This window comes from Arachis stenosperma, chromosome 5 (genome assembly GCF_014773155.1).
Source record: "Arachis stenosperma cultivar V10309 chromosome 5, arast.V10309.gnm1.PFL2, whole genome shotgun sequence".
Taxonomy (NCBI): domain Eukaryota; kingdom Viridiplantae; phylum Streptophyta; class Magnoliopsida; order Fabales; family Fabaceae; genus Arachis; species Arachis stenosperma.
In genome coordinates, this window is record NC_080381.1 from 14,087,687 (window position 1) to 14,098,143 (window position 10,457).

Sequence of the window (10,457 nt, forward strand, 5' to 3'; positions counted from 1 at the left end):
ATTTATATCAAAAGATTTTGCATTTTAATTTTTTAGCTAAAGAAAAACTTTGAATTAAGATTTTTTATATTATTAGGATTTACAATTATACTACGTGTATATTAAAATTAGTAGTCGATTTTAATAGTTAATTAAGTGTACAAATAATAGGCACATTTTTTATACTACGCATTTCGTATTTTAAATTTTAAGCTGCGTTTTGATTACAAGACAATTTTAATTGTAACATGATAAAGAATAATTCCATAGAAAATGATTTAGTAAAAATATTAAAATAAAGGAAACTATTTTATTGTGGTATTTGACCACACCAATTGTGGTCGCTAACTGGTTTCAATTGACAAAGCAAGTCAGATGTACTCCAATCCAGCCAAAGGAACAAAAAACAAAAGGGATATTAAAAGCTTAAATGGTGTCAAAAGAGACAACCCGCAGAAATTCTCATCCTATTCTTCCTCCGAAAAGCGTAGATGCTTTCCTTTTGGGGTTGGCAATCCTTTCAAATGCATCATGTTTGGCGAAGACGACGAAGAAGAAGAAGAACTGTTTCCTCCTTCCTCTTCTTCTTCTTTGATGAGCTCGTCATCACTGTTGTATACAAATCTTATGTGCTTCCCTGCATATGTGCTACCTTCATTCATGCTTATCTTGTTCAAGCCTTCACACAGTTCATCAACATCATATCCTCCTCCTCTTCTTCCGCTACTTCCTCCTCCTCATCTTCTTCATCACGGGTGCTTGCATTCACCTGTATCGACCAAACTGAAGCATCGTCGTCCTCTGAAATGGTCTTCTGTGTGTTACAGCTACTATCTACACTTCCTTGCATCACTTCACTCAGCTCAGAGCAGCATTCTTCGGATATCTCAGATTTTTCAGAGAAATCAAGAAGCAATGACCTTGTTATCAAACTCTTTTCAGATTCGGAGTTCTCTTCATTCTTCCCCTCAAATATATGATTCACCACCTGCCACAACAAACAACAAATATGAACTAATCAAACTAACAACAGAAGTTATTAAATTTATATTCAGCTTAACTGAATCCTGTCAAACCATAAAATTGAAAACGAACCTGAGAAATCAACTGCTCTTGGACAATGGGAGAAGGTGTGACAGAAACCAAACCAGTATCAAAAGAATCCGAAAGATTCGGGATTTGTGGGGTGTTTGCAGGGGTTGGAGCAAGAAGACCCATTGGAGAAGTCACTAGTTGAAGAAAAGGACGGCTTTCAAGTGAGAGTTTGGAAAGCACAGCTTCTTCTTCAACCTTCTGCAAAAGCGTCTTCACCTGACCCCTTAGCAGCGCCTCGCCGGAACCCGGCGTCTTCTTCACCCTGCTGCTGCTTCCCCTCTGCTTCCCACCCAAGGGGGTCTCCAGACTTCCCCCATTCGCCAACCCCACGATCGGAGAATCGTTTGTTATGTCGATGAGCGCTGATCGATCTTGCTGCTTTTGTGTACTTCTTTGCCTTGATTTTGACATGCTCTTTTCAGAATCCTCCATTTTTCCTGATGCAATGAACAAAAAAGAATTAAAATTGATGTTATCCCATTTGGAAGTAACGAAATGGGTTGATTTAAGTGGAAGAAAATTTTGATCTTTCTTTGTTTATTATTTATTTAGCATTGTTGGAGGAAAAGAAGAGAGGAAAGAAATAGAACTAGTCACTTGAAAGAGGAATGTTGTTGCCGTTGGAAGAAGCCAAGGTCTGTGATCTTGTGACTCTTCTTGCGGATGATGGTGTCTCCATTGGAATTGACTCGAGAAGAAAAACAAAGTTCGAAACTTAGGGGATTACCGCAAAAAGAGAGCGGAAAGAGAGTGTGAGAGAGAAAATTAAGAAGCGACGGTACAGAGAAGAAAGAAAGAAATTCATACGCGATTAGGGTTAAAGTGAGAGACTTATAAAAGGAGATTAGATAGCATGAATATGAATATGACCGTTGGGGCCTGCGCTTTTCTTTTTTCCTTTCCATGCTAGAAACTGCAACTAGCCGTTGGTATCTCTCTTTTTGTTTTTTGAACGCTGGGTACTCTTTTTGGGCTGAGAGGCCCACCATTGCTTTTTTAGAATTGTTATTATGGGATGGATTCTCTCATTGATTTTTATTAAGAAATTTAATTAAATTTAATTATATGTTAGAGTAAAATAGCTTTATATGTTTATCCAATCATATAATATCATATTATAAAAAATTATTATTATTTTCGTTCGGATATGATTGGACTACTGTGTAAAAAAACGCATCAAAATTGAACTTTTTACCAAATATGATTTTTTATTATATAAAATTAGAATTTAATTTTGATACACTATCAATGGTGTAAAATAATTTTATAATTATATAACGACATATAGTAAAAACTATCCTTTATATTGGTTACGTAACAGATACGATTAGACGACTCTATAAAACGTTTTATGTTATCCATGCATCAAAATTAAACTCATAATTTATTTTTCACATGATTAAAATTTAATTTTTTTGTGGCTAAATAACCTACTTAGGATTTTAACAAAATTATTGTTGCAAATGTATTCATCGTACGTGTGATCCGCGATTTCTTAAAACATACAACATTCTAATATACGTGCACATGAAAATTGCACCATATATAAGATTATTGTGGCAATTTATTCGTATTTTGTGGTCACTACGAATTCTGAAGTTATATTTTCTTACAATCAACTGAATCTAATCTAAACTAAGTAGAATCAGAATCCTTTTATGACATTGTTTAGACAGCGCAGTCCAAAAGGCTTTGCCTTTCTAGTTTCTACTGCCTGCTTGACTTATAAACTTTGCAATGATTTTTCACTTTACGCTACAAATATAAAGATCATTCAGATAGGCTGGGGATTGGAGGAATAACATCTTTAAAGTTTAAAGCAATCATATATGTTAATGATACACAAACGCCCCACCGAAGAGCCATGGGTTAATTATTATGTCTTATTACAACAACGTAACAAAAAAATATTTAACTCATCAAATACCTACTATGTCAAAAAATCATATAACGTAATAATTCATCAAAACTATCCAAGGAATGTAAATTTTATAGACTATACTCCGTTCTGTTCATTTCACAATAATATTTTCAGTGTTAATGATGAAGTTGAAAACAACAAACCGAATTGCCATGATTGTAACCGGCACGAACCAAATAACACTGATATACACATCGAGTTATAAAGTTACAATACCTAAAATAATCAAACCAGCTATCGCTACAAGATAACAAGCAAATAGCAGGCGCAAGTACCAACTGTTTAGGGCCTGTATCAAAATGTATATATCAACATGCACTGCCTAGTGTGCTGACTGTCAACCAAGGCAGCATACGGATTCCTCAACGAAACATGGCTGCTACAACCTTCGCAAACATCTTCTACACTTCCTCTTGACCGAGGTTGCTACTTTTCAAGATGTTATACTTGCAGAGTGGGCAAGTAGCATTGATATACAGCCATTTATCAACGCAGGAGCAGTGAAAATGGTGACCACAAGGAAGTTGTCTTAGTTCAACTCCATCGTCATAGGAAGAAAGGCAGATGCAACATTCCTACATCATGGGACAACATTCTTATATCAAAATTACTTGGAAAAGGGAGAAAAACTAAAGTCCACATGCATATAACAGAAATTCATAACAATACCGCGTCCTCCTCAGCAAGAACATGTTCACTAGGTGAGTCAGATCGGCATTCGGTCATTACTCCTCCAACAGGTCCTTGTGTATTTCCAGCAAGTTTCTCATTGTTTTCAACTTTCCGAAATTTATACTTTGATAGCTGCTCAATATCCTCTTTTGATGCTCCTTCCTGCTTTTTTACCCACATGTGTGAGCATGGGCACACGCACACTCAAAGATGAAACCAAGGTACAGGGCAACAATAAATCACAGCAAATATCTCCAAACAAAATAGCCCTTGGCTACACAAAAGCATTATCATGTATAATCAAAATAAATATGAACTAAAATAAACTTCATTATTCAGGCTAGCAACCAACTTACAAGTACCAAGATTGCATATAGATGTCAATAATAAGTGACACATTCATAATCTCCAAAAAAGTCAGAGGAAATAAGTTTGAAGATATACTTCATGTGCAGAAACACCTCATGATAAATAACGAAGACATAAGGTTAAAGAAACTCCAATTCACATTAACTGGTTTTTATCTCCAGATAGATCCTGTAGCTCTCCAAATTATAAGTATCTAATGTTATAATTTGACTCATTTTCAGCCCTCAGAATTTTAGGGATTGACATCCATAGTAAGAACAGTCACTTGAGGTTTTGCAAATAAATTGGTAATTGGTTATTGGTAACAAGCACAAAAGGAGAGCCTATGGAGCAAACCATTATTTTAGCACTTGCATCATATTGCTACATTATATTGTAACAATGAGTTCCATTCAGTGGGTTAATACAATAAGTATGTACATCTGATTTAACTTTAACAACTTTAATAATGAAACAAATAAATTCATACTTCTCTAATCAGTCAAAATCAGCACACATATAACTCCTGGTTAACACAACCATAACATTAATATAGTTTCGTAGCATTCATTCTTGTGTTTCACAAAATTCAAAGATTCTAGTATTATGGTTTTTTTTTTTAGCTATAATTATGTATTGATATAGTTCAATGTTAAATGCAATTTCAAAGCCCAATTTTATAGGGAATATGAATATAGTACTTCCATTGGCACTTGAGACACTAAATCCATCCAGCTATAACACATAAAAGAACATTTGATGACTGATTTCAGATGCATACCTGGTCTGCAACTGCATAAAGAAGGGCAATGATGCATGGAAGACAACAGCAAACAGCGATACCAATAATACATGCCAGTGCAACACAGAATACAACAAAGAAGACATCAAAACCAAGGAAGATTATACATAGCCTGAAAAGCAATAAGATTCTGTCAACAGTGTTCAACCAAAATAAGTAAACAAGGGTATACTTGCTAAAAGGAGGGTAAATTGTAAATAGAACATTTTATAGTGATATATAAACATGCTGAACAACGGAAGCTGAGGGAGCACAAACCAGTAAAGAAGAGGAGATTCTTCGACTAAAGATTGACTACCAGCTGATACCCAGTAGAACCCAATAATCCACCAAATAAAAGAAAACATCGTATTTGCTGATTCCAAATGCTTTGCAACACTGATAAGAAAAAATAACAAACAATTAAAAATGCATCACACAAGAAAAATAACAGTGACACGTACATGGTAAGTTGGTAACACAATAGATGGTACTCATGTCATAAAAATTAAACTATCACTGGTCTAGTCCTTACACACTTAACTTTTGGTTAGTACCTTGTGACCTAATACCATGGATTTCAAGCCCAAAAAATCCACTGTACTCAACGGGGTAAGGTGCCATACCTATCTTCTCCAGACCCCGCCACCATGTAGGAGCCTCAAGCAGTGGGCTTCCTTTTTATTCTCATAACACTCTCTATCATCTCTTTACCATCAAACTTACATTACCAAATCATTTGAGTAACTCAAAGTAACATGAGAGGGATGTTAGAGATATTCCAATTTAAGAGGCTTTCAGTGAGCGTGCAATATTTTTCAAATTGACTTGAACATGCTGCTTCCATTCTTATCTCTACTATCCTAAAGAGTAAATTACAGCTGCCACATCGGCTCTTTGCAATGTTTATTGAATCTTAGGTAGGGCTGTCTGCTAACAGAGCTAGTATTTGCTTAACGTCAGCTAAAGCTCATGTGTTCAAATTAATGCAAAAATGTCCCATAGCATATATCCCTGAATCAGCTCGGATTCAATTCTGCCAAAAGCTGGCCATATCAAATACAAGAACTGGTTGAAATAGTAACCAACTTTGGTTTGTGAGGCATAGATTCAAATCTAAGACAAGCAACTCTTATGCTCAGAACTACGATTAATCTTAACCAGCAAAATACATGGTAGACTTAACTCAATAAAAAAAACAAGAATAGGTAAGCAGAATCACTTCACTCAAACCTACAACTCCTAATTATATCAAAACAACATAAAATTCATAGCAAGCATCGGAACAGATTAACAACATGTAACTATCATGTAGATCCAAAATTCTGAAGACATAAACCATAAACGCTTCAATATTCAATACCAAAAGTAAATAAATAAGAAGGTGAAGAAACACCTAGTGCTGTCTTCATCCAACTGGCCCAATGTGACATAGTGCGAAGAACCCTCCCTCGAAGGTGAACTCAAATTCCCACTGCTTCCAACCCTTTCTTCTCCACCACCGTTCAGAGACTGCGACCGCTGGATCCTCCTCCTTCTCCTGTACTCAACGCAAACGCAAACCATGTGAAGGACGCACTGCATAGCGTAACCTATAATCCACAGCCTCAGAGGCATTTCCGGAGATTCTTTCCTGCTCAGAAACAACACCGTCGCCGCCACCACGACGAACGCGAAGTTCCAAACCATGTCGAGGATCACCACCGGCTTTGAATACGCCCAATCGCTCTGCCTCTCCTCCAATTGCTCCGCCGCCGTCTCCCGCACCACCATCGACGGCTCTCTCATCATCCTCCTCCCGCTCGCCTGCCGGAGGAACCTCGCCGCCTGTCGGAGGCTCTGCCGCCGTACGAATCGGCGGCCTGAATTGAATTCGTCGGTGGCAGCGCCGGTCCCGGTATTGCCGAGAAACGGCGTGGAATCGACGATGTCCTCGGAGGAACGCGTCGGGGAGCGTGTGTTGGACATCTGTGAAGATCGCGGAACGTGACTCGGCGGGTTGGATAATTTGACTCAGTGATTTTACAGATTAGTGTTGTAGTATTAATTTGGGTGGCATAAGAACAGAGATTAGAGAGCGAGGGGAGTGAAAAGGATTAATTAGTTGATTAGGAATGAGTAAAATACTAATAAAGTGGTGGAAGTAGTACTCGCAAAAGAGAAAACAGAGAAGAGAAGAGAAGGGAAGAGAAGGGAACAACAAAGCAAATGATTACGCAGTGTAGAATTGAATTCAATAATGATTAGTCTCTATCTCTCTCTCTCTCTAAATATAGGGGGCCTTTGGGCTTTGGGAATTCAGGAGGGAGCGGATCCCACTAATCTCAACCCTTCATTTACATCAACGGTGATAATTATAATATATATATAACATCGATCTTTCAACGCGCAAAAACCATTTTCTTCTCTTCTCCGATAACACTCTTTCTCTGATAAATAGCACCTCTCTTCAAACCATGGATGTTGATGATGTCGTGAAATTGATATTTTATTCACGTTTTTTTAGACAATAAATCGCATCACGTCCCCATTGTTAATGGAGTACTATTTGGAGGTTGAAATAAAAATGACTTTGTTATTTGTTGCAATTTGCTGGTTTTCGTTTGACAATATATTGAAATCACTTCATGGACTGGACTCTTTTAATTGTCGTAGCTTCTGGATTTCTTAATTTTTCTTTGTTTTAGGAAGCTCTTCAATACTAGCTTCTACCTTCGTATAATCACTTTCGTTTACATGTGGTGGTGGTGGTGCCTATCGAAAAAGTGATGCAATTTATTAGGACCCTAAACTCTATACGTTAAACCCTAAGCATCCATGAAGAGAGTGGTGCGATTTCTCGAAGAAGAATGAGAAAGGCTAGCAAGAAAACTGAAGAAACTTTTTGGGTACTGGGGAGGCTCCGTTAGAACGTTAGCAATACGTATTACGATACGAACGGAAAACGTGACGGCGACATGTCCTCCATCCTTCATATTGACCGCGTTTGTTTACAAGAACATAACATTAAAACAGAGATGTAGAAACACAAAATATTATATTTAAAAATATTGAATATAAAAATACAACAACAACAAAGCCTTGTCCCACTAAGTGGGGTCGGCTACATGAATCAAACGACGCCATTGTGCTCTGTCATGTATCATATCTACAGAGAGACCGTTTACATGTAGATCTCGTTTGACCACCTCACGGATGGTCTTCTTAGGTCTTCCTCCCTTTCGCTCTTTGTCCATCTTCCATCTCATCCCTCCTGACTGGATGTTCTATCGGTCTTCTTCCACATGTCCAAACCACCTAAGACGCGATTCAACCATCTTTTCCACAATGGGGCTACTCCAACTCTCTCCCTTATATCTTCATTCCTTATTTATCCAATCGCGTATGACCACTCATCCATCTCAACATCTTCATCTCTGCCACACTCAGCTTATGTTCGTACTCCCTTTAGCCGCCCAACACTCCGTACCATACAGCATAGCCGGTCTTATAGCGGTGCGATAGAATTACCTTTAAGTTTTAAAGGCACTTTTTTGTCGCATATAAAACCAGATGCACTCCGCCATTTTGACCAACCTGCTTGGATCCTATGATTACATCCTGTTCAATCTCCCATTATCCTGTATGAGCACCCAAGATACTTAAAACTTTTAACTTTTCGTAGGATGTTTTCTCCAATCTTCACCTCTATATTGGAGTTTTCCCTTCTCAGACTGAATTTACATTCCATATATTCCGTCTTGTTACGGCTTATGCGCAGACCATACACTTCTAGAGCTTCTCTCCATAACTCCAACTTCTTATTTTGCACTCCGCCATTTTGACCAACCTGCTTGGATCCTATGATTTACATCCTGTTCAATCTCTCCATTATCCTGTATGATGCACCCAAGATACTTAAAACTTTTAACTTTTCGTAGGATGTTTTCTCCAATCTTCACCTATATATTGGAGTTTTCCCTTCTCAGACTGAATTTACATTCATATATTCCGTCTTGTTACGGCTTATGCGCAGACCATACACTTCTAGAGCTTCTCTCCATAACTCCAACTTCTTATTTAGGTCTTCCCTTGACTCTCCATAAGGACGATATCATCGGCAAAAGCATGCACCATGGCACAGGCTCTTGGATGTGCTCTGTGAGTACTTCCAAGACTAATGTGAAAAGGTATGGACTTAAGGATGATCCTGGTGTAATCCTATACCAATAGGGAATTCCTCTGTCACACCACCTTGAGTCTTCACACTAGTTGTGGCCCATCATACATGTCTTTGATTGCCCGAATATATGCGATCTTACTCCTCTTTTCTAAAACCTTCCATAAGACCTCCCTTGGTACCCTATATACGCTTTTTCCAAATCAATAAACACCATGTGCAGATCCCTTTTATTACTACGATACCTCTCCATCATCCTTCTTAATAGGTATATCGCTTCAATCAAATAAACACCATGTGCAGATCCCTTTTATTACTACGATACCTCTCCATCCTTCTTAATAGGTATATCGCTTCAGTGGTAGATCTGCCTGGCATAAATCCAAATTGGTTCTCTGTTACTTGTGTCTCTTTTCTCAACCTCCGTTCTATCACCCTTTCCCATAACTTCATAGTATGACTCATAAGCTTAATCCCTCTATAGTTTTCGCAACTTTGTATATCCCCCTTATTCTTGTAGATAGGTACCAAGGTGCTCTTTCTCCACTCATCAGGCATCTTCTTTGACCTTAAATCTCATTAAAAAGCTTGGTTAACCAGTTGATGCCTTTTCCTCCAAGACCCTTCCAAACCTCAATCGGGATTATCAGGTCCTACTGCCCTGCCATTTTTCATCTGCTTTAGAGCCTCTTTTACCTCGAAGTCTCGAATCCTTCGATAGTAGTCAAAGTTTTGATCTTCTTCCCTTGTGCATAATCGACCAAGGCTCGGAAGAGTCTTCTGTCCCTCATTAAATAACTCGTAGAGTAGCTCTTCCACCTTTCATTAATCTTCTCCTCTTGAGCCAACACCTCTCCATCCTTATCCTTTATGCACTTAACCTGATCCAAATCTCTCGTTCTTCTTTCCCGACTCTTTGCGATTCTATATACATTTTTCTCCTTCTTTCGTGCCCAAAGACTGGTAGAGACCCTCATATGCTCTTGTCCTTGCTTCACTTACAGCCACTTTTGTCTCTTTCTTAGCCGCCTTTATTTTTTCCCAGTTATCTGCATTGCGGCATAAAGACCACTCTTTAAAGCATTTCCTTTTTATCTTTATCTTTTCTTGTATACTTGCATTCCACCACCAGGACTCCTTGTCTCTTGGTCCTATTCCTTTAGATTCACCAAAACTTTCTTTTGCTGTTCTTCTAATAACTTCTGCCATCTCCCTCCACATCTCTTCCGCGCTTCCATTCCCATCCCACTTTGCCTCTTCTCCTACCCGTCTTAGGAAGCTTCTTTGTTCCTCACCTTTCATCCGCCACCACCTCGTCCTTGGGTTCTTCGTATGATGTCTTTCCTCAACTTTTGCTCAACGCGAAAATCCATGACGAGCACCCTATGTTGTGTTGTCAAACTCTCTCCCGGGATAATTTTACAGTTAATGCAAAATTTCCGGTCGACTCTCCTCAACAAGAAGAAGTCGATTTGAGAGCTTGTCATGCCACTCTTATAGGT

General features: G+C 38.3%; 2 protein-coding genes across 2 annotated transcripts; both read right to left on the reverse strand.

Moving 5' to 3' along the window:
- Positions 1-269: 269 nt before the first annotated feature.
- On the reverse strand, positions 270-1,879 carry LOC130982576 (uncharacterized). Its single transcript, XM_057906613.1, is given in 4 exon segments — positions 270-679; positions 682-967; positions 1,075-1,511; positions 1,672-1,879. Coding segments are annotated over 4 exon segments (1,038 nt in total). The 5' UTR covers positions 1,754-1,879; the 3' UTR covers positions 270-446.
- A 1,143-nt stretch (positions 1,880-3,022) lies between these two features.
- Positions 3,023-7,078, reverse strand: LOC130981793 (E3 ubiquitin-protein ligase At1g12760-like). Its single transcript, XM_057905497.1, has 5 exons — positions 6,193-7,078; positions 5,076-5,195; positions 4,797-4,929; positions 3,665-3,829; positions 3,023-3,570 (listed from the first exon to the last, which is right to left on the reverse strand). The coding sequence occupies exons 1-5, from the start codon at positions 6,762-6,764 to the stop codon at positions 3,397-3,399; spliced, it is 1,164 nt and encodes a 387-aa protein (XP_057761480.1). The 5' UTR covers positions 6,765-7,078; the 3' UTR covers positions 3,023-3,396.
- Between the last annotated feature and the right edge of the window lie 3,379 nt (positions 7,079-10,457).

What these genes read in the sequence shown, in the direction of transcription:
- LOC130981793 (XM_057905497.1), bottom strand. Translation starts at nt 6,764, where the DNA reads ATGTCCAACACACGCTCCCCGACGCGTTCCTCCGAGGACATCGTCGAT. An exon ending in TTGGATGAAGACAGCACTAG is followed by an intron (nt 5,196 to 6,192) that starts GTGTTTCTTCAC and finishes TTTTCTTATCAG; the next exon opens with TGTTGCAAAGCATTTGGAAT. An exon ending in GAATCTCCTCTTCTTTACTG is followed by an intron (nt 4,930 to 5,075) that starts GTTTGTGCTCCC and finishes ATTGCTTTTCAG; the next exon opens with GCTATGTATAATCTTCCTTG.